The 25,338-nt window shown below is 56.2% G+C and overlaps 4 protein-coding genes across 12 annotated transcripts; 2 read left to right on the top strand and 2 right to left on the bottom strand.

The window, feature by feature from the left end:
• Window positions 1–7: 7 nt before the first annotated feature.
• Window positions 8–3,930, top strand: ENKD1 (enkurin domain containing 1). 5 transcript variants are annotated; one of them, XM_053604101.1, is made up of 8 exons: window positions 8–49; window positions 285–383; window positions 481–675; window positions 1,495–1,667; window positions 2,711–2,836; window positions 2,934–3,097; window positions 3,196–3,332; window positions 3,419–3,930. In XM_053604101.1, exons 2-8 carry the CDS (start codon window positions 299–301, stop codon window positions 3,577–3,579), a joined length of 1,041 nt encoding a protein of 346 aa, XP_053460076.1. In that variant the 5' UTR covers window positions 8–49; window positions 285–298; the 3' UTR covers window positions 3,580–3,930. The 5 variants fall into 5 exon arrangements, with proteins under 5 accessions (XP_053460076.1, XP_053460087.1, XP_053460096.1 ...); XM_053604112.1 differs by lacking the exon at window positions 8–49 and adding an exon at window positions 179–195; XM_053604121.1 differs by lacking the exon at window positions 8–49 and having other exon boundaries at window positions 243–383; window positions 2,714–2,836.
• Window positions 3,931–4,076: 146 nt separating this feature from the next.
• PARD6A (par-6 family cell polarity regulator alpha) lies at window positions 4,077–6,046 on the bottom strand. 3 transcript variants are annotated; one of them, XM_053604147.1, is made up of 3 exons: window positions 5,767–6,046; window positions 5,170–5,392; window positions 4,077–4,953 (listed from the first exon to the last, which is right to left on the bottom strand). In XM_053604147.1, exons 1-3 carry the CDS (start codon window positions 5,827–5,829, stop codon window positions 4,199–4,201), a joined length of 1,041 nt encoding a protein of 346 aa, XP_053460122.1. In that variant the 5' UTR covers window positions 5,830–6,046; the 3' UTR covers window positions 4,077–4,198. The 3 variants fall into 3 exon arrangements, with proteins under 3 accessions (XP_053460122.1, XP_053460133.1, XP_053460139.1); XM_053604158.1 differs by having other exon boundaries at window positions 4,077–4,950; XM_053604164.1 differs by having other exon boundaries at window positions 5,779–6,046.
• On the top strand, window positions 5,361–9,261 carry ACD (ACD shelterin complex subunit and telomerase recruitment factor). The gene is made up of 14 exons (XM_053604066.1): window positions 5,361–5,474; window positions 5,572–5,635; window positions 6,343–6,704; window positions 6,781–6,917; window positions 7,039–7,132; window positions 7,220–7,296; window positions 7,433–7,477; window positions 7,587–7,621; window positions 7,751–7,902; window positions 7,981–8,077; window positions 8,159–8,242; window positions 8,392–8,756; window positions 8,891–8,982; window positions 9,061–9,261. Exons 3-14 carry the CDS (start codon window positions 6,384–6,386, stop codon window positions 9,137–9,139), a joined length of 1,578 nt encoding a protein of 525 aa, XP_053460041.1. The 5' UTR covers window positions 5,361–5,474; window positions 5,572–5,635; window positions 6,343–6,383; the 3' UTR covers window positions 9,140–9,261.
• On the bottom strand, window positions 9,215–24,796 carry CARMIL2 (capping protein regulator and myosin 1 linker 2). 3 transcript variants are annotated; one of them, XM_053603978.1, is made up of 38 exons: window positions 24,421–24,796; window positions 24,075–24,166; window positions 23,929–23,979; window positions 23,635–23,697; window positions 23,424–23,548; window positions 23,205–23,290; window positions 22,979–23,049; window positions 22,790–22,863; window positions 22,591–22,666; window positions 22,422–22,510; window positions 22,229–22,323; window positions 22,060–22,146; window positions 21,875–21,987; window positions 21,474–21,766; window positions 21,285–21,389; window positions 21,030–21,099; window positions 20,811–20,892; window positions 20,612–20,708; window positions 20,449–20,506; window positions 20,156–20,328; window positions 19,832–19,994; window positions 19,649–19,750; window positions 15,212–15,340; window positions 15,017–15,130; window positions 14,690–14,850; window positions 14,523–14,610; window positions 14,187–14,345; window positions 13,988–14,054; window positions 13,363–13,592; window positions 12,374–12,474; window positions 11,928–12,291; window positions 11,723–11,845; window positions 10,755–10,791; window positions 10,520–10,591; window positions 10,176–10,397; window positions 9,936–10,016; window positions 9,462–9,539; window positions 9,215–9,374 (listed from the first exon to the last, which is right to left on the bottom strand). In XM_053603978.1, exons 1-38 carry the CDS (start codon window positions 24,458–24,460, stop codon window positions 9,262–9,264), a joined length of 4,344 nt encoding a protein of 1,447 aa, XP_053459953.1. In that variant the 5' UTR covers window positions 24,461–24,796; the 3' UTR covers window positions 9,215–9,261. The 3 variants fall into 3 exon arrangements, with proteins under 3 accessions (XP_053459953.1, XP_053459964.1, XP_053459944.1); XM_053603989.1 differs by lacking the exon at window positions 9,936–10,016 and having other exon boundaries at window positions 21,474–21,550; window positions 21,689–21,766; XM_053603969.1 differs by having other exon boundaries at window positions 13,363–13,589; window positions 14,187–14,610; window positions 20,156–20,506; window positions 21,474–21,550; window positions 21,689–21,766.
• Between the last annotated feature and the right edge of the window lie 542 nt (window positions 24,797–25,338).

The following is a 25,338-nucleotide window of genomic DNA, read 5'->3' as shown; positions in this document are numbered from 1 at the left end:
CAGTTGCCTAGCAACAACAACTCCGGTTGTCGGCGGCAAAGCTGTTCAAGTGAGCCCCTGCCCGAGCATTGTGGGGGAGGAGCCGCGAGCTAGAAGGGACGTGAACTAAGGTCCGACCTCTCGGAAGCGGCAAGTGCAGGCCGTGGCCCGGGGGCGGGGAGGGGACCGAGAATGGAGGGCACAGCCAAGGTTCAGGTCCGGGTCCAGGGAGGAGGCGCGTGGCGGGGGGAGGGGCTCCGAGGTGGGAAGCGCACAGCCAGGCGGGTCTCGGTGCACCGCTGCAGGGCGCGACAACGGCATGTGCGAAGGCCCGTCCCGCATCTCGGGGCCCATCCCCCCAGACCCTACGCTCTGTCCTGATTACTACCGGCGACCCGCCTCCGGTGAGTTTGTGGCTGCTGCGAAGGTCTGAGTTTGGGGGATCGGCCCCCACTCCACCTCTGAGCGCCTCACTCCGCTCGGTCCCGCCCCACCCCGCAGCCTTAGGGCGCCTTGAGGGAAACGCACTGAAGCTCGACCTGCTGACCTCGGACCGGGACCTGGACGCCATCCCGTCCCGTAGCCCCCGAATCAGTCCCGGAGCCCGAGAGATCCTGGAGCGCGGCCGGCAAGGCGTGGTGGGCGTGCTGTTGCAACTCGGAGACATCTCCCTAGGTCCAGGGTCCTCTCTCAAGAGTAAGTCCTTGGGAGAAGGGGCAGCAAGGGAGCTGAGAACAAAAGCAGACCCTCTTTCTTCCCTTACTCGGCCCCAGGCTTTGTCTCTCTGAATCTCAGTTTCCCCAACTAAAAAAGGAGGAGAAAATATTCTACCTCCTCGCAGGAGTGGACTGAACAAGATTGAATGAGGTAGTACCCACCAAGCCCTTGCTCTGCTTCCTGCATTTATGTGTCAGCGAAACGCTTTTTGGATGCCTGTGTTTACTGTGTGCCAGGCCCTAAACAGGGTTGACAGGCATGTGCATCATGGGGTCAGTGTGGGAAACAAGAAACAAGTGATGAGACGAATATAACATATGAGATTATGAATGGTCTACTTTACTATAAAATGTAGAAAATAGGGCTGTGCCTGTGGCTCAGTGAGCAGGGCGCCGGCCCCATATACCGAGGGTGGCGGGTTCAAACCCAGCCCCAGCCAAACTGCAACAAAAAAATAGCCGGGCGTTGTGGCGGGTGCCTGTAGTCCCGGTTGCTCGGGAGGCTGAGGCAGGAGAATCGCCTAGGCCCAGGAGTTGGAAGTTGCTGTGAGCTGTGTGACACCACGGCACTCTACCGAGGGCAATAAAGTGAAACTCTGTCTCTACAAAAAAAAAAAAAAAAGTAGAAAATAATGAGATGTGTGTATTTACTATGTAGGGAGGGGAATAAGGTGATAAAGTAGAGAGTGTGTGGGGGTCTAACTTAGATGGAGGTATTGGAGGCTCTTTCTATAGGGGGTAGGATGTTGGATTACGTGGGCCTTGTGTGCGGCAGAACCTGGTAGCATCTTTTCCCCAGGGAAAGATGCTAAGGACCATGAGAAGGAGAACCTGAGGCGGATCAAGGAGATCCAAAGACGCTTTAGAGAGCAGGAGCACAGCCGGGAGCAGGGCCAATCCAGGCCTCTGAAGGCTTTGTGGCGCTCACCCAAATATGACAAGGTGGAGTCCCAAGTCAAGGCTCACCTACAGGTATCTACCTTACCAGGAGCCAAAAGTATTATCTGTCCATCTTGTTGGCAGTTATACCCTGATTTGAGTTATGGGAAGGGAGGAACAGCACAGAGGACTAAGAGATACCTGGCTGGAGTGGGGGAGCTTTCTTAGAAGTGATGATGACTGAACTGATACTGAGGAGCAAGCAGGAATTAGTTAAGGGAAGAGCGGAAGAAAACATTCCATAGAGATGGACCCTCACAGGTAGAAGTCCTGAGAGCAGTGGGCATGTTAGGTACAGTTTACTATGAGGTCAGAAGAGCACGAGGTTAGGCCAAGAAGTCAGCTGGACAACCTAAAGGGCCACATAAGCCAATTTTCAACCTTTAGTGGTTGAAATAAAGGACAGTGGGAGGGGAAGGGGTGAGGTATGGCTGAGGTCTTGGGTAGAGATTGGCACCATTCCTTTATAGTGGAGGACTCAGGAGGAGAAGTGGTGAGAAAAGATGAGGGCACATGTGAATGTGTTGAGGCAGAAAAATTTGTGGGGCTCCAGGGCATGGGACTGTGTCTAGAAGTGGATGGATATTTGAATCTGGATCTCAGGAGTGAGATCCAGGAGTTATTGACAACCAGGTTGATGACAGTGAGACCAAGGAATTGATCTCTAGATTTGAGGCCTTGGAGAACAGCCATCAGGAAATTTGGAGGCAGGACTATAGCAGGGAAGCTTGGCTAGGAAGGAGAAGAGAGAGTGGTAGCTGGACCAGGACTGAGGTGTCCTGGAGGAGGAGAGGTGGTTTGTTGTTTTCCTAAAGATGCGAGAGACTCACGTATTTACATGCTGATGAGAAGTACTCCTTCAGGAGGGAAGAGGTCATAGGGATGGAAAAGTTCTGAGGAAAGGTCCCGAGGAATGGCTTGAGCCCAACAACAGAGCGAGACCCTTCCCCTCTCCCCCAACAAAAAAGAAAAGAAAAGAAAGGTCCTGAGGGGCAGGAGGGACAGAAGTATGGTCTTGTGGCTTCAGACCCTGGCCTCAGCTGTGACTTATCTCTCTGTTGTGCCCTGCTCTTCAGAAGCCTAGCCCTACCTCTGGGACAGAGTCTGCCCACTACCTGCGGGCCCACTCGCGTTGTGGTCCTGGGCTCCCACCAGCTCATGTCCCTGGTCCCCAGATAACCCCACCAAGTCCTAAAGCTAAGGTGAGAGAATGTGTAGGGGCAGGGATCCTGGTGGGCAGGGGTGCAGGAGCACAAACACAGTACTGTCTTTCCCCATCGTGTCTGCCATGTCTTGCAGGGGCCAGGCCCAGGTGTGGACTTCATTAGTCACAATGTCCAAGCTGCCAAAAAGGCTCCCCGGCGGCATTCCCGCTCACTGCAGATCCTCACGCAGGTGCTGGAACAGAAACGGCAAGCCCAGGAGCACTACAATGCCACACAGAAGGGCCATGTGCCCCGTTAGTAGGTGCCACTACTCAAACCCAGAGTGAGGGGTGTCTGTGAACGGTGGGAACCAGCCTCTGCCCTGGGTCATCAACCCTGAGCCTATGCCTCCACAGCTTGTTGGAGCGCAAGGATCTGTGGCGACGGGAAGCTGAAGCCCGCCAGCAAGCCCAGCCTGACCCTGCCATGCCCCCTGGCCACACTCGCATGCCAGAGAATGAGCGACTTGAGACATTGAGCAATCTGCTGCAGAGTGAGTACTTGGACAGGGTTGGCTAGGGATCCCACTGGGGACGATAAACCCCTGTCCAGTACTCACCGTTCCTGGGCTTCCTGCAGGCCAGAACCAGCTGCTGCGTGAGCTGGTACTGCTGCCTGCTGGAGCAGACTCGATGAGAGCCCAGGGCCACCGTGCTGAGCTGGACCGGAAGCTGGCGCAGATAGAAGAGGCCATCAAGATCTTTTCCCGACCCAAAGTCTTTGTGAAGATGGATGCCTGAGCCCTTTTGTCGGGGTGGTGGTGGGAGGTCCACATAGAGGATTGCCATGCGACTGCAGAGGGCAGGGTCGGGCCCCATCATAGAGCAGATGTCCAACCAAAGGAGCAGTGTGGTGGGCAGTATCCCCAGAGCACTCTTCCCAGCCACCAGTGGCTATAGAATGACCATCCCAAACTTTTAACCCTTTCATTGAAATTAAACCTTTTGTACACAGTGGAGTTTGTTTCTGTAAGAGCTTTTTTACCCTAGAAATGCCACATCCAGTGGCCCTCCTGCTTTTTTTTTTTTTTTTGTGGTTTTTGGCCGGGGCTGGGTTTGAACCCACCACCTCCGGCATATGGGACCTGCGCCCTACTCCTTGAGCCACAGGCGCCGCCCCACCCTCCTGCTTTTTGACTGCAGGAAGGTCTCCTTGTTATTCTTGCCTCAGTCCAGAGCAGAAGGCAAGCTTGCAGGGTCAGAAGAGGTGGGGGCTTCAACAGAAGTACCATAACTGCATTTATAGAAAACCTTTAATGTTTCCCAGGGTGAGAGATCTCTGTGAGCAAGCTAAAAACCCCCATGAAGTTCCTGCCATGTCCCAGCAGGCTGGAATGGCAAAGGGCTGCATCCTTGCCTGTCAGAGGCTGAAGCCACTACTGTCTCCTCGCATGCTATTCCCCCAGCCCGAATTGGCCTGCTCCTGGTCATCCAGGGAAGGCATAGAGCTGTGGGCACCAGGAGGTAGACAGCTAGGATGTAGGTCCCAGTATGGAGACTCCTGAGACAGCCCATTGGGACAGGAAGGCTGTCGGTTTTCAGTGACCAGGTCGCTGCTGTCTTCATCGCTGTCAGGCTCAGCAGGCCCAGGCCCTGCAGAGGGAGGCCTTATGCGATGCCCGGATGCCCCACGCACCACATTATTGCGCTGGTTGGCAGGCTTGACAGTGACGATGAGGTTATGGCTGTTGGCCACCATCATATCTGTCACTTGGTCCAAGGTCTTCCCAGCCACCTCAATGCCATTGACCTCAAGGATCTCATCACTAACTGCCAGCAGCCCTGTACTCTCAGCCAGGCCCCCACGTACCAAGCGGGATATAAAGATGCCTGGAACCCGCTCCAGGCCCTGGGGAGCCACACGCACACTCATGCCATCTCGGATATAGAAGCCCAAGGGGCGGTCTGAACCATGCTTGTGCAGCCTCACTCGTCGGTGGGTCTCAGGCAGTAGGTCCACGTCTATGACTGAGGAAACTTGGCGGAAATCTTGGGGCAAGCTGATTAGCAGGGGTGGCCGGGTGCGCAGAGGTGCCACTGGCCTCAGTAGGAGCCCTTTCTTACGACGCTGGAGAGAGTTGGAGGCAAAAGCCAGGCCGCTGGAGTCAGCTGCTGCTGTAGGAGAGGGGATGTGCTGAGATCAGAGACCCTTCTCTCCCGCTTGGGCCCTTTAAGGGGACACTGTACCTATGTCCTACCACTTGGAGGTCAGGCCAAGGGCAAGGAATGCAGAGGGTGAAGCTTGGGCACCCTGCATATAAACTAACCCATGTAGACCTGCCCTGTCACCTTATCCCACAGAGGTTGCCCACTGTACCCCATCCTTCTCACCCCGCTTCTGCACCAGTAGGCGCAGTGGCGGGGGCCCACTGGCCAGGGCCCGGTGCAGGCTGTCGTCGTTTGTGAGGGGCAGCAGGTCGCCGTGAGCATCCGTATAGCCAAGTAGCACGTCCAGGCCTGGAATTTGGTGCACAGCACGCAGCAACCGCGAGAACTCCTGGAAGCCGCTCACGGAAGCGCGGGGTAGCGCGAAGCGTCGGAACTCAGCGTCAAACTGGAGACCAGAGATGGGGGAAAAGGAGGAGTCAGGACAGAACCTGTATCCTTTTCTCACCACAGGTCCAAGGCTGTCAGAGGTAGGAGAAAAGGGCAGCTGCAAAAGCTTCAGCCTTAATCCCAGACCTCAGTTCCAGTACAAGGGACTCTAACCAAGGTCTTCTCCCCGCCCTCCAGGTACCCAGTCCACAGAGGGACTCTGGAGGCCAGCAGAGGAAAGAAGAATGATGGATGAGGGAAGGTGAGTAGAAGAGGAGAATGGGATCCGGAGGATGGAGGAAAGAGGTAGTGGGGATCAAGGAGCCAGGAAGGGAAGAGGGAATTGGGAGCGCCTAGGGCCAAGGCCGGGGCCGGGGTCGGAGGAGCCCTTACTTTGCTCTTCACCTCGACAATGCTATCGGGACTGCGCGCCGGAGTCCTCTGCGGCCTGGCCATGGCGGGGCCCGGCGGGCGGAGGGACAAGCACTAGCCTGCCGGCTGAGGCGCAGGTGCACAGCCCCGCCGGACCGCCGGTGCCGCCCCGCCCCTGATGGTAGCACTAGTCCCGCCCCCCCATCCAGACCATGACGTCAAGAGGGCAGCGACGTAAAGTGGACCGCGGAGTCCACGTTTCCTAGGAAACAGAGATGAGGGTGGAGAAGTCTTCCTCAGCTCTTACGTCATTACGCTATGATCCGCGCTTTCCCGGAGTCCGGGGGTGGAGGGACTTGGCCAATCCGAGGGAGATAGAGGAAGTGACATTTATTGATCGATACGTGCTGTTATTCCCACTGGCCTTACAAGATAAGAAAACTCAGTCATGATAAATGTTTGCTGAGCCCCTCGGGGTTACGCGGCGCTTAAGTGACTTCGAGCCAACTCGCTCCGGCCACACTCGACCGCAGCCTCTGGTCCTCGATCCCTCTCTATCTGGACCAGCCCTTGCTCCCTTCCTTCCCGATCCCGCAGGATGACGAACTGCCTAAACAGCAGAGCAGCTGCTCAGAGCGATGCTCTGTAAGAGTAAACCGGACAGGACCCAGCCCACCCGGCAGATCTCTTGCACGCCAGCGCCCTGCCAGAATGTTCTTGTGCGTGCGCGCGCTCATGGGCGGGGCCGCAACGTCAAGTCCCGCCCAACCGTCACGCGCTTCCTCTTCCGACCAAAGGCGGGGCAGCGACGCCCGCGGAGAAGCCGGGCCACCAATGTTAGCTGGGTACAACCGCGGGATATGGCAAGCGCCGGGAGCCTTGTCCTGCGGCCCTGGATTCGAGAACTGATTCTGGGGTTAGACACACTCTCAAATCCACGGCCCGGGCAGCTACTCGAGGTGAGTACCCACCCAGGGCCGGGAGACCGAGGTAGAGGCCTTGGGTGGTGGGGTTGACGCCGGTCTCCTCTATCAGGTCCTGCAGGAGGCCGAGGCCCCAGACCAGTCCGGCGCCCCTGACGCGTCCGACATCGGGGCAATGCTGCTTGTCTCTGATGGCACCCACAGTATCCGATGCTTGGTGACGCAGGAGGCCTTCGACACTTCGGACTGGTGAGAGAGGCACCGCGGGACTCCGGGAGGTTTGAGTACTAGGAAGGGGAGAGGCTTGTGCCTCAGGCGGGTGGCGCTTATGTTCCAGCGGGATGAGTTAAGAGAGTCGTGCTCACTACAGGGAGGAGAAGGAATTCGGCTTCTGCGGGACAGAAGGCCGACTGCTGCTGCTGCGGGATTGCGGGGTGCGCATCCAGGTCGCTGAAGGCGGCGCGGTGAGTGGTGAGGCTGGCATGGGCTGGCTACTGGGCCTGGCTCTTCGTGTCAGCTCCTGAGATCCGCCCCTGAACTCATTCCTCCAGCCTGCAGAGTTCTACCTCCAGGTGGACCGTTTCAGTCTGCTGCCCACAGAGCATCCCCGAGTACGGGTGTCTGGTTGGTAAGTGATGTCTCCACCCTCCAACAGCTCTCACCAACCCCCCCTTCCCACCGCTAGCTTTGGCATAGGCCTTTAGGGTGGGATGTTTTGGGCCTCAGATCACATGACCCCCTACTACGCTCTTCTTTTTCTCCAGCAACCAGGACTCGGATGTTCAGAGAAAGCTCTATGACTGCCTTGAGTGAGTCTGGGATTGGGTTCTGAGGCCAGTATGTCTGCTTAGGGGATGGCAAATCTGGGTAGATAGGCCTCAGAATGGCTCCTGAGGCCCATCTACTCTGTTCCTGTAGGGAGCACCTTTCAGAGTCCACCTCCCCCAATGCAGGTACTGGTAGAGATTGACTAGTGGCCCTAATTTCCTATAGAGTGATCTCTCTAATCTTAACCTCTGCTTTCCTACCCTTTACCCTACCCTTCCTTCTCTTTGAAATTAAAACCCATTCCCTGCCCCCAGGCTTATCACTATCCCAGCTTCTGGATGAGGTGCGGGAGGACCAGGAGCATCAGGGGGCGCTAATGCACCTGGCTGAGAGCTGCCTGCAACTAGCAGGCCCTTGCACTGCAGCCCCTCTCACCCGCTGGGCTGCCTTTCGCTGCGGGGCCACGGTCAGTCTGGGGCTTTCCTTGGGAGATGTCAGGGTGAAGTGTTGGGCAAGGTCCAGGTTGAGAGTTCATGTCCCACAGGGAGAAGCTGTTTACACTGTTCCCAGCTTATTACTGCACATATCTGAGAATGACCAGCTAATTCTGAGTTCTCTGACCCCTGGTCAGAGGGCACATGGTAAGGAGGACTGAGAAGTGGGGTGAGGAATACCTGAGGCCCAACGTCCACAGTGCTGATAAGCCTTTCCTGAACCCCCAGGCCCTGAGCTGCCCCCACCGGAGCCAGCTCTGCAGGACCTATCTCTGACCCTGATCTCTCCTTCTTCCTCACCCAATTCCTCAGGTAAGGTGGTGCTGAGGCCATTGCTTTCAGTCAGGTTTCCAGGGTGCTATGAAATGGTGCACAGTCCCTGCAGTCCTGCCCAGGCTCCCAGGCTACTCAGCTGTCTGAGCTGAGTGGACTGTGCTCACAGGGAAGCCCTTTCTTCTCAGGAACCCCTGCCTTATCCAGCCACATGCCAACAGAGGAAAGTGGTACCAGCATCAGTCTTCTGTCTTCCCTGTCCATGGCTGTTCCAGACCCTGGACAGAAAGGCAGCTTCCAGCCTCTATCAGCCATCTGCCCAGCCCCAGCCCCCTCACACCCCAGCAGTTCATGCAGCTCCTCATTCCAGAGCTGCACCCCCAGTCTCTTGCCCCTTGGCCGTGTCCCCAGTTCACACCCAGCCCATATAACCAGGGCCCAGAAACCTATCTTGGAGTTCAAGGAGCTGGGGTTGCCCTCCAAAAACAGGCAGCCTCCTCCAAGGACTACTGCCCCCAGGGACTACTGCCCCCAGGACCTTTACCCTGTCTGGGTAAGCATAGTCCCTCTACAACTAGAGAACAGAATGGGAAAGGCCTGGGGTAGAGCTGGGAGGGGAGCAGGGGTAGACTTGGATGGGGCTGAGGGTCCTTGTTAGTCCCTTCCCAGACAGCACACCCCTTTCAGGACCCCCCAAAGAGGCATCGTGATGGTTCTGCCTTCCAGTATGAGTATGAGCCACCCTGCACATCCCTCTGCACCCAGGTCCAAGCTGCTAGGTGAGTGCCTGGGGCTGCTGCATTCTGTTGGTCACCAGCCCCTGGCTACATTGACCTGCAGCCATGGTTTCTTCCCAGGCTTCCTCCCCAGCTCATAGCCTGGGCCTTGCACTTGCTGATGGAGCCACAGCCAGTATCTGAGCTGACTGAGGTGTGAGGGTCATGCGGGCACACTGGAGGATGTGCACACATATCCATACTTGAGAGTGGACAAATAGTGCTACACACTCTGTTTCCTTTCAGTTTTTTAATAAAATAATCTCATGCGGCAGGACAAGATCAGGGGTTGGGGCCGCCGCCTCTTTGGTCTGTGGCTGGGGAGGGTGGGCTCCGCTCAGGGCTGGCGGGCTCTGTGGGCTGTGGGGGCAGAGACTCAGTTCCAAGACCAGATCCTGTGAGGGGAGAAGGAGAGAGGGTTGATCATGGCTGGGCTAAGTATTCTTGCCACCTATCCCAAGTGTCCCTAATCCTCCTCTTACCTAGGCTTGGGGATGGGGGTGCCTCGAGCTTCGGTCTGCGTTTGAGGACGGGGGAGCGCTGTAGTCGCAGGGGCCGTTCTAAGGAACATAAAAAGTTTGGTAATTTGCTAAGGGCTTGCTTTCTGGCCATCCCTATCCCCTACCTTCAAGGTGTCCCCTATCACCTGCATCCTCTCATCCCCGACACCATTGCTCCTTGGGAGGTGGAACCAGGGCTAGTAGGAGGGGCTTATTGTCAAACCCTTGTGTCTGGCCTTCTGGGTCCAATTTTTCTTTTTCTTTTTTTTTTTTTGTTTGTGGTTTTTGGCCGGGGCTGGGTTTGAACCTGGCACCTCCGGCATGTGGGTCCAATTTTTCAAGCCCTCACACCACTGGTGGCCCCCTTCAAAGACCCAAGCTATGTAAGAAGCCCTGGAAGCCCACCCTCCCCCTTTTCTTCCTGCACTCAAGCACACGTGGAGGTTTCTCCCTCACCAGCAGGGGCCTGGAGCTGATCCTCATGCACAGACACTGCTCGTCGCCCAGCCGAGAGAGGCCGCGGCCTCAGCTGGCCATCTGGGGGAGGCCAGTATATCAGGGGACGGTCCCAGTGGCTGTCCCCACTCTAGCCCTTGCCTCCCACCTTCCGGGTCCTCAGAGGGACCATGTTCCCAGAAGAGATTCCTCCAGTCTCTAGCCCAGGACTGGCGTAAGGAATCTCAGGTGCCTACCTACCTTCATCCCTGGGACCCAAGCAGGGCTCTTCTGGGAGGCCCAGACTATCTGGGGAAGGGCTGGCTCTTCGGGGGCTTGGGCTTTCACAAGGGGAAGGGGGCCCTGGGCCATCCTGTTGGCCCCAACCACGGCCCCTGATCTCTGCATTCAGCTGCTGCCCCAGTGTCTTCCAGGTGGTGGACTCAGGCCCCTGACCACCTGGGCCAGGTCTACATGTGGGGTCTGCAGGAAGAAGAGTGTCAGCCATGACCAAGACCAGGCTTTGGAGATGGGTTTGAACAATGATCTGACCCCCTCCCACCTTTCCCTGCACCTCACCCCAACACATAGTGGCCTTCACTCACCGGCAGATACGGAGTGGGTACGGGACTTGATTGAAATGGGAGGGGCCTCTGTGGAACTGTCCATGATGTCACCTGCAAGGCGGAACTGGGGACTCAGGCACCAGACTTGGAGATGAGAGGAAAGAAAACCTCCCCTCTCTCTCTCTCCTCCCCCTGAAGAGCAAGTACCTTGGGGACTAGTAGGAGACACCCCTCTCTTTCAAAATGTATGGCCCTACTCCAGGGTTCCACTTACCATCTGAGCCAGCTTTCTTGATCTCGCCATCTTTGCTCTGTAGGAAACAGGGCAATCAGATTCCAATGACCCTCCTACCAGCCTTGTCCAAAAAGACAAGAACATTCTTGCAGTTTTTTTTTTGTTTTCTTTTTGGCCAGGGCTGGGTTTGAACCCGCCACCTCTGGTATATGGGGCTGGCACCCTACTCCTTTGAGCCACAGGCACCGCCCTGACAAGAACATTCTTGTTCTTATAACCCAACAGAAAGCCCATAGTACACTGGGTAGGAAAATGGCAAACTCTTAGAACTCAGTCTGGGCTGGTGGACAGCTGGCACACGGAAACATCCATATGCCCGCACATTCATAGACATATAGATAATGTGATTTCCTAATTCTGTGATGCACTTCCCACATTTTAATGTTTCTAAATTCAGGCTCGGTCTCGCTTCATATGTGTTTTTCCTCAAAAGCTATCAAATGGATGGTACATAGGGCTGTGGTTCTTAGTGGAGATTGTGATCAGAGAGTAACAGCAGGGTGGCCATGGAAGGGAGTCAAGAAAGGCCCACAGGGAACTTCCGAGATGGCTGAGGAGGAACCTGGTGTGACCCATGATTTGTATCCAAGGGAAGAGGGCAGTGAGAGTTATTATGATGACCAGGGCTGAGACACCATACAGTTTGAAGTAGGGTTAAGAGTCTGAACAGCAAGTCCTTCAGGGGCTTCATCCTAAGACACTGTCTAAAGTACAGGTGACAAGGTCAGATTCCTGTTAGGCCTGCAGAGGAAGGACTTTACCAGGTCCAAGGAGGCATTACCAGTGGGCAGAAGCCAAGAGAAAGGTTGAATCTGAATCTGATGATTTTGAGGGGAGGGAATAGAACTATGTGCCATGAATCTCCTCCCTTCTCGTCACCTACGTCACCCACAGACTGCCACGTGCGACCTGCCCCCTCACTTTACACTTGTGTCCCCCCAACTTACTTGCTTCCTCTTGCCTTCCGCACTCCCACTGCCTCGGCTTACTCCTATCCTCTGCAGCATCACTTGTACCCGCTGTTCAAAGGATGGGGCCAGCTCTGTGTCTCCCCGCTCCAGGGGCCGCCGCTAGGACAGAGAAGCCTGAGTAGGAGAGAGCCTACTGCTCTGGCTTCTAGAAGAGTCCTCACCCCCTCTTCACTAGGCCTACCTTGTCAGGTCTGGTACCCAGTGTTGCTTCCTCCTCCTCAGCAGGTAGCAGGATCATGGAGTAGGCCTTGCTATCCCTTGTGTAGCGAGGCCGACTCCTGCGGGCAGCATCAGGGCTGCTGGTGCCTCCCTCAGCCCCACCAGGCTCCTCACTACGGCTGGGACGGGTTGGTGGCCGCAGCAGGTCACCAAGTGTGGTTTTCCGGATGCGGGGAGCTGCCACAGGGCTGGTCTCTAGATCAGGCCGTGGGCCCCGTGTTGAACGAGGTTTCTTGAAGGCAAAAAGTGTGCCCAGCTTCTTTCGCAGGGTACGGGGCACAGGAGCAGTACCCCCTTCAGTGGCCGGGTCCTCCTCCGGGGCCCAGCTGTGGAGATAACCAGCAATGAGTAAGAAAGGCCACGGGGCATCCCACCCTCTCCCACCCCCTGCAACTGCCCCTCACTCACAGGCGATCCTGCTGGATCAGCCTTTTGGAGAAGAATTCCTCCACGCCCTCGTCCACGCGGGCACTGAGCCCATTCCCTTCCTGCGGCAAGGCTGGGGGCACCTGAGGGACACCATGGGGTCAGGGCTGAATGCAACTGTGGCTTCTCCCCCTGTCCCTGTACAGCAGCTTGGCCTAGGTGACTCCAGGATCCTGGAGCTGGGGTGACCTTAGAGGGCTGCATATAAAAGCCCTCCTGCTGTCTAGCTGCTGGGCAAAGATGCTGGATTTCCCACACTCCATCACCCGCTGCTAGCTTCGGCTCACACCCAGCCCACACCGTTCTTGTCCCACAGTATCCTCCATGCTCTGAACCACCTGGTCACCAGCAGGCTGGCACCCACTAGCCCCCAGGGTCTCTCGTTCCCACCTGCCACCCCTTCTGCTCCAAACAGTTCCCTGCAGTACCCCATACCCCACCCCCACTCCACCCTGCGTGCTGCTGGCTCAGTGGCGCTGGCTGCTGCGTCAGACCCTCTGGGGGGCTTCAAGCCTGCTCCCCTTTCACTCCCCCCACTCCTGTTCCACCAGTGCCCCCTGCCCAGTCAGTACCCAGCCACATCTCTCCACACACACACCCGCTGGATGTGCGGTGGACACAGGATTGTTCCCACCACAGCCCGGCTGCCCAGCATCTTTCAGTAACCCTGGGGAAGGCAGGGCAAGACGGACAACCCTCTGTCACCCAAACACCGATGCAATGGGCCACCCATGGCAGTGTCCTACACCCAGGCGCACCCTGAAGAAAACCCACACACCCATAGCTCCGCATGGGCATAACCTGGGGTGTGGAATAGCCAGGAAGAAGCCAGGATGTGACCACAGCAGCACCACCAGATGGCCTTGTGCCCTCACAACCCACCTCGCCTGACCGCCATCACCCTTGAGGAGCGGCCGGGCCATCCACAGCCCCCAGTCCCACATATTCTAGAATGGGGGGTGGACGCTCACCTGCGGGCCCCCCGGCGGCGGACGGTGGTGGTATTGGCGGCGCGGCCGCGGCCGGGCCCGGGTTGGATGGTGCAGGGGCTGTCCGGCGGGTGGCAGGTCCATGCGAGGCAGCGCGCCGGCCGGGGGGCCAGGGGCGGCAGGGCTCGGAGAGCCGCGTGCGGAAGGCCCCGCCTGCGGCTCCGCATCTTCCCCCGGAGCCGCCACCTCGGGCTCCGGTTCCTCAGCAGCACCTGGGGGGAGAGCACCAGAAGAGCGCGAGCGCCAGCCCGGGAAGGTGGTGGCGGAGGCGCTAGGGCGGCGGGGGACCCGCCCAGGGTGCGGGGAGGGGCCCGGCTACACCGCCCGCCCCCTGCCCCTCCCCCCCGCCGCTGTCCGTGGTGCTGAGCGCGGCCCCGAGCGCGCGCGGCTGCCAAGCATGCGCGTTCTGGGGGCAGGGAAAGGGGCGGGGGAGGCGAGCGGAGGTGTCCTGGCTGTAGTCCGCTCAGGTCCTGCGCCATGCTGACCACAGCAGACCTCAGCTTTGCAAGTTGCACAGGGGGCCTAGCTTGGCCCAGAGAAGGGTTAGAGAGTGTCTGGGGCAAGGGTGAATGTGTCCAGGTTCCTTTACTCCAAGGCCCTGACTTACTGTGAATGGATGAGACCAGGTGAAAACCGTGTCTGGGTTCAGGCCATTTCCCAGAAGGACTGTCATCCTGGTGGGGAGGGCACAAACTCAGCCTGGAGTAGGGGAGCACAACCCCAGAAGAGATGCATTTCACCATCTACACTCCAGAGCAAGAAGAAAACAATTAAAATTCTGGGCCCAGAGTTCTGGGATCACTTACCTTCTCCTTCTTTTTTTCCTTCTCCACATCCTCCTCCTCCTTCTCAGGGAAGACAAAACCTTCCAATTCCCCAGGCCCAAGGGGGATAGGCTCACCTCCATCCAGTGTGGGCAGAGTAGAGGGCATTGCCACTGCTGCCTGCTGAGCCAGACTCTCAACCTGCAATACCAGGCAGCCAAAGATGGGCAGACAGGGCCTCAGCCATGATCCCATTGGTGCTAAGGGAACCCAGAAATAGCCTTGGGCTACATGACCCCAGAAGACATTGCAGAGCCCATGCAAGACAGCCATGATACTGTGTGTTGGTGTACACACACACACACAGCTCCCCCTCACCAGCCGGTCCCGAGCTGCACTCAGAGCTGCCAGAGCCTGAGCTACAATGCTCTCTGCCAAGGTCCCTGTGACTGACAGCCGCATGTCCCTGAGGGTAGGAGAGAACAAAGGTTAATGGCTGGCTTGGCTCTGCCCAGCCCTGCCCAAACCAGCTCCATCCAGTATACCTGAGCCTAGTGAAGGCATTGTGTAGCAGCTGTTCTGGCAGCAGCTCTGGGAAGCCCCTGGAGCCCACCAGGGCCCCCTCTAGCTGCTCCCTCCAGCCAGATCCCTGCAGTATCTGTGGGCAGAGGCTCCTTGTTGTGTCCAGTGTGACCTGAGTGAAGTCCTGAGCAATGATCAGAGCATGGTGAGTCTGTGGCTAGGGCCCAGGACACTTGCCTTGAGACTCTTACCCCTACAGAATGTTAACTCGGGCTATCACAGTCAGGCTTAAGTGATGTGGGTCAAGCCTGGCACATGGAAGTGGGGCTGGGGCAGGAAAACCATCTCACCTGGATGTCTTGGCGGCAGACTTCACCCACCTGTCCAAGGAGACCCTCCAGCTTCTGCCGAAGCTGCCAGTGATGGCTTGGGGAGCTCCCAGCCTCATACAGAATGGGGAGAATCTGAGGGCAAAGGAAGAAAAGGAGTTTCCATTGATCAGATTACGTAGGGGACAGTCCTCATGTGGGAGGGGGCATGCTTACACTGAGAGAGAAGTTGGCATTTTGGATGGCATCCTCAGCCTGGTGGACAGCAGCTTCACCCTGGGGCCCAGCCCCACAGCCCAGCAGCTCCATGTGCTCCTGCACCGACTGACATAGTTCGTTCACTTCCTGAGGGGCAGCAGGAATCAGTCTCAGCCTGGTCCCCTAGCAGTCACATTGACCCTGCCCATCTTCCTCCCAGGGTCTGACAGGGCGAGTGACATCCTGAAGCTGGCACTATGAGACCAGCTACTTAAGAACTCTATCTGTTCACAGAGAGAGAGCAGTGTCTCTTCCTTTGGTTCATTTTAGGGACATTATACAGGGTGGTCATTAAGTTCATGTGCAATTTAAATTGAATATGAACTTAATAGCCACCCTGTATATACTTCTTAATCCCCAGACTAGGAAGGAAAGGAGCTGTAAGTCTTGTCTCTGCTTTAGAAGCTTAGTCTGTACACTATCTATATAGAGGATGGACCAGGGGGTGGCAAGAAATGGGAGGAAGTGGCAAAGGAGGAAGGACCAGAAGGAGCAAGGGATATCTGGAGGTGGGGTGGGGGAGGGGCACGTTTGAGAGTTGGTCTAGAGGCAGGACCAAGGAGGGCTGTGAGGGTTCCACTGTGACCAGGAGTGATGTAGAAGAATGCCCAAACCTCTGTCCATAGCATTTGGTAGCTGTGGGCATCAGGGAGATTGTCTGAGCTCCAGGGTAAAGAATAGGGTTTATGGGAAATGCTGAGATCACTTGAAGATATGTAGAGTGTGAAGCCCTGCAGGATGTCTGGGTTCTGAGAAAAAAACCAAACAGCCAATGCAATTCTAGTCTGTAGTGATCAAAACAGCATGGTATTGGCATAAAAATAGAGACATACATGTCTGGAAAAGAATAGAGAATCCAGAGATGAAACCAGCCTCATATAGCCAATCTAATCTTTGAGAAAGCAAACAGAAGTATTCACTGGGGAAAAGAATCCCTATTACTAAATGGTGCTGGAAGGTTAGCCACATGTTAAGAGAGTGGTAAGAGTGCTGTGGACCCACAGCTCTTACCACTTTCAAAAATTAATTTGTGATGGATTAAAAACCCAAATAGAAGGCACAAAACTATAAAAACCCTCAAAGATAGTATGGGAAAACTCTTTTTTTTTTTTTTTTTTGAGACAGAGTCTCACCATGCTGCCCTTGGTAGAGTGTCGTGGCATCACAGCTCACAACAACCTCAAACTCCTGGGCTTAAGTGATTCTCTTGCCTTAGCCTCCCAAGTAGCTGGGACTACAGGCGCCTGCCACAAGGCCCTGCTATTTTTGGGTTGTAGTTGTCACTGTTGTTTTAGTAGGACCAGGCCAGCTTCGAACCCGCCAGCCCTGGTATGTGTGGCCAACACCCTAACCACTGAGCTATGGGCGCCAAGCCAGTATGGGAAAACTCTTGATCTTACTGGCCTAGAGAAAGAATTTATGACCCCACAGGCAACTGCAGCAGCAACAAAAATAAATAAATGGACCTTAGGTTAAAAAGTTTTTGCACAGCTAAGGACACAATCTATAAACCAAAAAAACAACCTTCAGAATGGGAGAAGATATTTGCCTGCTACACATCCAACAAAGGGCTAATCACCAGAATCTACAGTGAACTCACCAATATCAACAAGAAAAAAAGCAAACAACCCCATTAAAAACTGGGCAAAAGACATGAATAGAAACTTTTCTCACGAGGACAGAAGAATGGTCAATAAAGACATGAAAAAATTGGACCGGGCACGGTGGCTCACGCCTGTAATCCCAGCACTCTGGGAGGCTGAAGCCGGTGGATAGCTTGAGTTCATGAGTTCAAGACCAACCTGAGTGACAGCAAGACCCCCTTCTCTAAAAAATAGCCAGGCGTTGTGGTGGGCACCTGTAGTCCCAGCTACTCCGGAGGCTGAGGCAAGGGAATCGCCTAAGCCCAAGAGTTGGAGGTTGTTGTGAGCTGTGATGCCACAGCACTCTACCAGGGACGACAAAGTGAGACTCTGTCTCTAAAAAAAAGAAAAAGAAAAAGAAAAGAAAGCCGGGCGTGGTGACTCAAGCCTGTAATCCTAACACTTTGGAAAGCTGAGGTGGATGGGTTGAGCTCTGGAGTTCAAGACCAGCCTGAGCAAGAGCAAGACCCTGTCTCTACCAAAAAGTATTAGAAAAAAACTAGCTGGGCTAAAAAACAAACAAACAAACAAATAGCTGGGCTTGGGTGGCACCTGTGGCTCAGTGGGCTGGGCGCTAGCCCCATATACCGAGGGTGGCAGGTTCAAACCCAGCCCAGACAAACTGCAACAAAAAAATAGCCAGGCAGGTGGCGCCTGTGGCTCAGTCGGTAAGGCGCTGGCCCCATATACCGAGGGTGGCAGGTTCAAACCCGGCCCCTGCAACCAAAAAATAGCTGGGCGTTGTGGCGGGCGCCTGTAGTCCCAGCTACTCGGGAGGCTGAGGCAAGAGAATCGCTTAAGCCCAGGAGTTGGAGGTTGCTGTGAGCTGTGTGATGCCACGGCACTCTACCGAGGGCCATAAAGTGAGACTCTGTCTCTACAAAAAAAAAAAAAAAAAAAAAAATAGCCAGGCATTGTGGCGGGCACCTATAGTTCCAGCTACTCGGGAAGCTGATACAAGGGAATCGCCTAAGCCCAAGAGTTGGAGGTTGCTGTGAGCTGTGTGATGCCACAGCACTCTACCAAGGGCAACAAAGTAAGACTCTGTCTCAAAAAACAAAACAAAATGAAAACAAAAACTAAGTGGGCATTGTGGCAAGTGCCTGTAGTTCCAGCTACTTGGGGATGAGGATGGGGCTGAGGCAAGAGGATCGCTAGAGCCCAAGAGTTTGAGGTGGCTGTGAGCTATGATGATGCCAAAGCACTCTACCCAGGGTGACAGAATGAGACTCTGTACAAAAAAAAAAAGAGAGAGAAAGGGAAAGAAGTATGGATGGAGATTCCTCAAAGAACTAAAAGTAGACCTTCCATTTGACCCTGCAATCCCACTATAAGCATTTACTCTAATGAAAAAAAGACATTTTGGCTCAGTGCCTGTAGCTCAGTGGTTAGGGCGCCAGCCACATGCACCGGGGCTGGTGGGTTCAAACCCAACCAGGGCCTGCTAAACAATAATAACAACAATAACCAAAAAAAAAAAAAAATAGCTGGGCGTTATGGCAGGCACCTGTAGTCCCAGCTACTTGGAAGGCTGATGCAAGAGAATCTCTTAAGCCCAAAAGTTTGAGGTTGCTGTGAGCTGTGATGCCACAGCACTCTACTAGGGGAAAGAAAGTAAGACACTTAAAAAAAAAGACATTTTACCAGAGGGACATTTGCACTCAAATTTCCCTAATATCTCAGTTCACAATTACAAAGTTGGGAAAACAACCCTTGTGCCCATCAACACATGAATAGATTAATAAACTGTGGTATATGTATATGAGGGAGTAGTATTCAGCCATAAGAAGATGGAGATTTCGCATCCTTTGTAAAACCTGGATGGATTTGGAGAATATTCTCCTAAGTAAAATACCACAAGATTGAAAAACAAGCATCTCATGTACTCAATATCAGTTTGAAATTAGGAGATTAACAGTCACAGACCCATGTAAGACAAAATCTCAAATCAAGAAGAGAGAAGAGTGGAGGTGGCTCAGTAACTTCACACCCAATGGGTACTATGCATGGAAATAAGGCACATTCCCTGGGTGTAGGACACAGCTACAACTCTAACCTTTCATGTGTAAATTATATAACCTAATGGTTTGTACCCTCATATTAATCTGAAATTATATTTTTAAAAAAGATGTCTGGGTTCTGGAGCTTAGGAGAGAAGTGGGACTTGGGAATGGAGAAATAGAAATATCTTCAACAGGTAAGGGAGTGGAGGGGAAAATTGTGGGAGGAGTTTTAAATATCTCTGGTTTTGGACGGCGCCTGTGGCTCAGTCGGTAGGGCGCCGGCCCCATATACTGAGGGTGGCGGGTTCAAACCCGGCCCCGGCCAAACTGCAACCAAAAAATAGCCGGGCGTTGTGGTGGGCGCCTGTAGTCCCAGCTACTCGGGAGGCTGAGGCAAGAGAATCGTTTAAACCCAGGAGTTGGAGGTTGCTGTGAGCTGGGTGAGGCCACGGCACTCTACCGAGGGCCATAAAGTGAAACTCTGTCTCTACGAAAAAAAAAAAATCTCTGTCTTTAATAAGAGAGCCTGTTTACATACTTAAAGTAAAGCAGACAGGTGTCATCTGGGGAGCTGTTTCAGGAGTGGTTGGTTGTCTACAGACTAAGGAGAGGAACTTTGGCACAACAGGACTCAGGCACCCTGGTCCCTGGAAAATCAGACCCTCAGACTCTGAGAGGCAAACAGGTGCCATAGCTTTTCCCACGCCCTACCTCCTGTGAGTAATCAAGGTAGGGGAGGGGTCACTGACCTGCTCTGAGGGGTCTGAAACCAGACTCCTTGGCTGAAGGTTCGACACGTGGTCCGAAGAGGCAGGGTCTGCGCGGTTGTTCCTCAAGAGATAGGCTTGGATCTGGGGACAAGGTATATTGAGAAACAGCAGAGGGTGGAACCACAGTGCAGAGAGGAGCCGGGGAGAAGCGAGGACGCCCACCTGATGGACTGCACGTGCTGTCAGTTCCGGGCGGCTGCGATGTGCCTGGGCCACGTCGTTCAGTGGCAGAGGCATGGCCTTCAGGCTGTGGTTCTGTTCCATTGCCTGCGCCACGTCCAGCAGGCCCAGAGCAGAAGTGTGGTTCCGGTCCCAGACCACAGACCTGGGCCAGGGCGGGCTTCAGTCGAGGATGGAGCTCCGAAAGGCCACATCCCACCTACTGGCCTCATCCATTCGCCTCGCCCGCCAGCAGGTTCCATTAGCCCCGCCCTTTAGCCCAGCACGCCCCTCCCCCTTCGTCCCACCCCCTCTGACCACGCCCACCGGAGCCTCGTGTTGACCCGCAGCGCCTTGGCCAGCATCTTGGCGCCCACATCCCCCATGCCGTTGCCGCTGATATCCAGGGCTGTAAGGTTAGGATTAGTGCCCAGGGCCCGGAGTAGGACGCTGGCGCCCAGCTTCAGCCGAGACTCAGACACGGACAGAGACTGCAGAGGCTGGTAGTTAAAAGGAAGTCTTTGATGGTTGGAAAGGGTCAGCAAAAAGGACAGGCCACAGGGTTTGAGGGAGCAAGAATCAGAAGGGTCTGTTGCCTTTGGATCACAAGGTGAACTCACACAGTCGTCATCCTGCATAAGCTGGACAATCCGGTGCAGGACGTCATCCAGGGTCTCCCTGTAGGCAGGGGTTGCTGTTGTGGGGTGGGGACCGGGGTCGTGGGGTGGGGACCGGGGTCGTGGGGTGTGGAGTGGGAAGCCCAAGAGTAGGGTGGAGGCTCACTTGCACCGGACATTGAAGTTCCTTCCAAGAGCTACATGTCTCAGGGACCGGCTCCTTCCAATGGCCAGCACCAGAGTCACCATGTCCGAGCCAAAGCCTGGGGGTGACTCGGGTCACGAACAAGGCGAGGTTGCGGGGTTGGGGGGGCGGGCCGGGAATCGGGCAGATAATGGGAAGGTGAGATCCCGAGCGGCCTGACCATTATCAGCCAGATCCAGGGAGCTGACGGAGCCTGCGTCACACACTAAGTCTTGTATCACCTGGGCGCCAGCGGAGCGCAGCTGGAGGTAGAAGGTGGGGCCCACTCAGGACACAGGTGGGCTGGGGCAGGCGGCCAACCACCAGGCTCTCCCGCCTCCCAGCCCACCTTCCAAGGTGTGGGCCCATCGCGCGTGCACATCCCAGGCTGGGCGCTCACCTCACAAGCACTGAGGTCCAAGTGCAAGTCGCGGAGGTGCGTGTTGAGAGCCAGGCCATCCAATAGGGCCCTAGGAGGGATGTCACAGGGGGTGGCGGGAGCTGGGAAAGGGAGCTCTAGGGTACGAACGAAAACCAGAAAGACCGGGCCGGACTGGGGGGAAGGCTGTGGGTGTGACAGGATCCGGAAGACACGGGAAGCCTGGCTTGGGTGGTGACCCCCCACGCATGGGAGTGACCACGTGTAGAGACTGACCTGAGCGCGTCTGGCGGCAGCTTGCAGCCCGCCAGGCTCAGATGCCGCAGCGTCCCCGAGTGGCTGAGGAATTGCTGCAGGGAGGCTGGCGCAGCCCGGGACTTCCTGGTGGGGCGTGGGGAAGTAGGCTTGCGGGCACAGGGAGGCGGCTCCCAGCATCCAATCCCCGCCCTGAGAGGTCCCCCTTACGTGCGGGAGAAGACATTCCTCGAAGCATCGAGGTGGGTGAGGCTGGCACAGCAGCCGCGGGACAGCGCCGCGAAGAGCTGAGGAAAGAGGGTATTGGCTACAGGTGCAGGAGGAGCCTGCAGGGCTACACCCCTCTCACCATGCCCTGCCCTCCAGTCGGCCCTACTCAGCCGCTCCACCCTGCCCATCATCCCCCCAACTGACCACCCCCTCACAGTGTCCAGGGCCGCATCGGTGCCTGCCAGATTCAGGAAGGTCAGAACATTAGGACGGCTCAGGAAACTATAGAGGCCCTAGAGGGAGGACAGAGTGGAAAGGGAGTCAGGGCTCACTTACATGGGCTTCCTAATATCACACTGCCTGCGGCCAGCCCAAGCTCAACCCTGAAGAAAGTCACTCACCCCACTGTCCTCGGAGGCCACCAGGGCCCCAGGGTTCCCAGAAAGGTCTAGGTGGGTCAGGGCAGAGTCAAAGGCAGCATTGCCAGCCAGTGCCCGGCCCAGAGCCCTCATTCCTGGTGGGGGATGGGAGCAGCTCAGCAGTCAGTCAGACCCACCTCCCCCTCCAACTCCCTCATCCCACCTACCTCGAGGTGTCAACCCTGTCTGTGCTAGACTGAGTCTCCTCAGGGCTCCTGGACGATGCTCTAGGTGTCTGCTGAGTGCCATGATGCCTGGGGGATGGCAGCAGCCATGTGAGTCTCACCTTCTCCAGCCACCAGCCCCTGAGGTTCCCTTCCCCAGACTCAGCCATACCTCTGTCATCCAGCACATTCCCTGCCAGGCTGAGCTCCCGCAACCCAGAGCTTGAGTGTCCTGAGAGCGCTTGGGCTAGTCTCCGGACAAAGTCTCTGGAGACCAGACCCCAGGAGTGAGACTCTGACCTTGGATTCCTGACCCCTTTTGGGCTACCAGCCTCCAGTCACAAGCCCTCAGACTCCCCCCTCACCCCCTCAGGCCACAAGTCTCCAGCACCAGCTCCTCCAGGTGGGAAGACTGACTCATCATGTGCAGAATCTGTTCTGAGACCTCGAGACTCTGAGAACCAGAAGATGGTGGCTTAGTGGGCTGCACCTTGGTGCTTGTGCCCCAGGCCCCTCCCTGCCCCTAGCCCTCACCAGCTTCATGTCCACACAGGAGAGACACCGGAACCACAGGTTGTAGGACAGGGCAGCTACACTTAAGGCCAGGTCCCTGGGTGGTGGAATGGGCAGGGACAGAGCTCAGGGCCCTCCAGCCAGGTCCTAGGTCCAGCATACCCTCTATGGAGAGGGTCCTGGAATATTCCTCCTCTCCCATTCTAGGCAGGCCATGTACCGACTGCCAAGGTGGCTGAAGTCTCCTAGGCTGAAATGGCGGCAGCCCTGACGGTGGTAGATGGTGTCCACATCCTGGATGAGAAGAAAGTGTCTGCAATTCGCTTGGGGCCACAAGGCGTAGGAAAGGGCTCAGCACACATAAGGGATCGATGTCTCCAGAGCCCCCCAGAGAGGGCCCCACCCTCACCCACTGAATCTCTTCTCGGAAAGGGAAGCCATTGTAGTCACACAGAGCCTCGTAAGTCTCCAAGAAGCCACCTGGGGAGGTGACAGGGGTGTGACAGAGGGAAGGAGAGAGACAAAAGGTGAGATGAAGGAAGAACAGACCCAGGCTGGGTGGTAGCTGTGACCCTTTTCAGTGTGAGAGCCTCCCAACTCCATGGAAGGGCTATGGGCCCTGCCTTGGCCCTTACCGCAGGGACTACAGCTGGACTCTGAGGGGCTGCTGCTCTCCAGCCGAGCCAGTATTGAGGAGGGTGTGGGCCTCCGGAATAGCTTCCTATGGAGGGGGCAAAGGAGAAAGGGCAAGGGACTTCTCATCCTGGGATGAGGAGTGGCCCATTTGTGCCCATTGGGAGCATCTGCCCGCTGCCTTCCTCCCTTGCCAGGCCCTTGAAATTAGCAGGCCTCACCTAAGAGTTGAGCGAGGGAAGACCTTCTTGATGGCTGCAGCCACATGCTGGGCCAGCTGTTCCAGGGCAGCCACATCAGGAAACTCCAGGACCAGCTCAGGCAGGGACTCCAGCTCAAAAGTGACCTGGGGAGGGAGAGCCACTGGGCCTTGGCTCCATGTGCAGGGGTAGGTGATGACAGAAAGAAGACCTGGCTGCCTAGATGTCTTACCTGAGGGGGTGTCTCCTGCAGCGCCATGGCCTGGACCTCCAGGTAGCTGAAGGTGCAGTCCACCTAGGGAGTATCTAGATCAGCTGGAACCAAGGTCTGAGCTGCACCCTCACAGGAGCCCAGGCCTTTGTGTACCCTGGAGCGGGACCTGCCACTCCTGTCTACTGCTGGGAGCCCAGGGCTGGTGGAAAGGCAGAGCCCATACTGGCAAGGACCAAGGCTCTGCAGATGTAACCTCTCACCAAGGTAGCTGCTAGAGGGAAAGCCGGGTAGTGGCCAATCCCTGGGACTCACCCTCAGGGGGAGGCAGGTATGGAGCAGATAGGCTCTCCATCGTAGCAGCACCTGAGGAGAGGTAGAGTCTGATATTCCAGGCAGGGCTGGAGGCTCTTTCTCCTGGGCCCATCTGCCTCCCAGGCTCTGGCCCCTGCCCATCATACCAGGACATAACTCGGCTCAGCACCCTCATAGGGTAGCCAGGTTTTCAGCAGCAGTTCCACCTCCTTTGGCCACAGGAACCTGGTGATCTCGCCTGTGGAAGGGCAGCCTTCTGGGTGACTTTAGTCCTCTCACGGAGGCAACTTGTGCCTACAGTCTGTGCCAGGCTGAGGCCCCAGGGCTCAGTTATGGCAGCCAGTTAGGAGAGGAGTGGATCTGGGGGCGCTGGCCCTCTGGAGGAGCGGAGAGACCCTCTGGCCGAGGCCTGCGGGGCTCTGGGTGAGCCTCTAGTTTTGGGGACCGTGAGGATCCCTCCCAGCCAAGTATGTAGGAATAGCCAGAGCTTACCTCGGAGCTCACAGGAGATTCCGTCGGGGGTCTGGGCCATGGGGCCGGGCCGGGGCGGCCCAACTCGCTCCGGGGCGGGAAACAGTAGCCCACCGGCGCGCACACAGGAAGCCTGGGCCCCGGGCTGCACTGCAGCCACCTGCTCCTCCGGCGGCGGAAGGTACGCGCTGCTTCCTGCCCGGCCGCCCTCGGCCCGGCCCCTCCCCGGCTCGTCTCGCGCAGGAGTTTCTCTGCCAGGGTAGTCTCTGCCGGGAATGGAGCAATGCCCCTCGCCCCGTCGAGCAGGAGTTTCTCTGCCAGGTAGTCACGAGGCTGGGGAGTAGTGTGGCCGCGAGGGTCGCGCGTGTCCCGCGCCTCTAGCGGTCCTCACCCCGGACTTCCACCGCGCCCCGCAGTCCCTGACGTCAACACCAGGGGGCGCTGCCCGCCCGGGGATCCCCGCAGCCCACCCTGGCCGGTCCCCACAAAGCCCAAGCGGGAGGTGAACCAGGTGTCCGCAAAAGACTCTGTAGCAAGGCGTGCCTGATATCTCCCAACACCAAGGTTGCTGTGAGCTGGATGCCACGGCACTCTACCCAGGGCGACGGCTTGAGCCTCTGTCTCAAAAAATAAATAAAATAATCCTAGCACTCTGAGGGGCTGAGGTGGGTGGATTTCTTGAGCTCAGGAGTTCAAGACCATACTGGGTAAGAGCGAGACCCCATCCCTTTAAAAAAAAATAGCCCGGTCTTGTGGCAGGTGCCCGTAGTTGTAGCTACTCGGGAGGCTGAGTTAAGAGAATCTCTTGAGCTCAAGAGTTTGAGGTTGCTCCCGACTATGACGCCATGGCACTCTACCCAGAGCAACAAAGTGAGACTCTGACTCAAAAAATAACACATAACAAAAATAAAGAAAAATTAAAAAAAAATAAAGAAAAAT

The sequence above is a fragment of the Nycticebus coucang genome, chromosome 2, assembly GCF_027406575.1.
Source record: "Nycticebus coucang isolate mNycCou1 chromosome 2, mNycCou1.pri, whole genome shotgun sequence".
Classification (NCBI taxonomy): Eukaryota; Metazoa; Chordata; class Mammalia; order Primates; family Lorisidae; genus Nycticebus; species Nycticebus coucang.
Note: the sequence above shows the minus strand (reverse complement) of the source record. Positions and strands in the feature narration are given on the sequence as shown.

Excerpts from the sequence above, each read along its gene's own strand:
- ENKD1 (XM_053604101.1), top strand. The coding sequence starts at position 299 with ATGTGCGAAGGCCCGTCCCGCATCTCGGGGCCCATCCCCCCAGACCCT. Across the intron at positions 1,668-2,710 it reads AAGTCAAGGCTCACCTACAG|AAGCCTAGCCCTACCTCTGG; the intron begins GTATCTACCTTA and ends CCTGCTCTTCAG. Across the intron at positions 2,837-2,933 it reads CACCAAGTCCTAAAGCTAAG|GGGCCAGGCCCAGGTGTGGA; the intron begins GTGAGAGAATGT and ends CATGTCTTGCAG.
- PARD6A (XM_053604147.1), bottom strand. The coding sequence starts at position 5,829 with ATGGCCAGGCCGCAGAGGACTCCGGCGCGCAGTCCCGATAGCATTGTC. Across the intron at positions 5,393-5,766 it reads TTGTCGAGGTGAAGAGCAAA|TTTGACGCTGAGTTCCGACG; the intron begins GTAAGGGCTCCT and ends TCTGGTCTCCAG. Across the intron at positions 4,954-5,169 it reads CCTACTGGTGCAGAAGCGGG|CAGCAGCTGACTCCAGCGGC; the intron begins GTGAGAAGGATG and ends CCTCTCCTACAG.
- ACD (XM_053604066.1), top strand. The coding sequence starts at position 6,384 with ATGCTCTGTAAGAGTAAACCGGACAGGACCCAGCCCACCCGGCAGATC. Across the intron at positions 6,705-6,780 it reads GGCCCGGGCAGCTACTCGAG|GTCCTGCAGGAGGCCGAGGC; the intron begins GTGAGTACCCAC and ends CTCCTCTATCAG. Across the intron at positions 8,243-8,391 it reads TTCCTCACCCAATTCCTCAG|GAACCCCTGCCTTATCCAGC; the intron begins GTAAGGTGGTGC and ends CTTTCTTCTCAG.
- CARMIL2 (XM_053603969.1), bottom strand. The coding sequence starts at position 24,460 with ATGGCCCAGACCCCCGACGGAATCTCCTGTGAGCTCCGAG. Across the intron at positions 21,767-21,874 it reads TGGCCTCCGAGGACAGTGGG|GGCCTCTATAGTTTCCTGAG; the intron begins GTGAGTGACTTT and ends TCCTCCCTCTAG. Across the intron at positions 19,995-20,155 it reads CGGGTCAACACGAGGCTCCG|GTCTGTGGTCTGGGACCGGA; the intron begins GTGGGCGTGGTC and ends GCCCTGGCCCAG.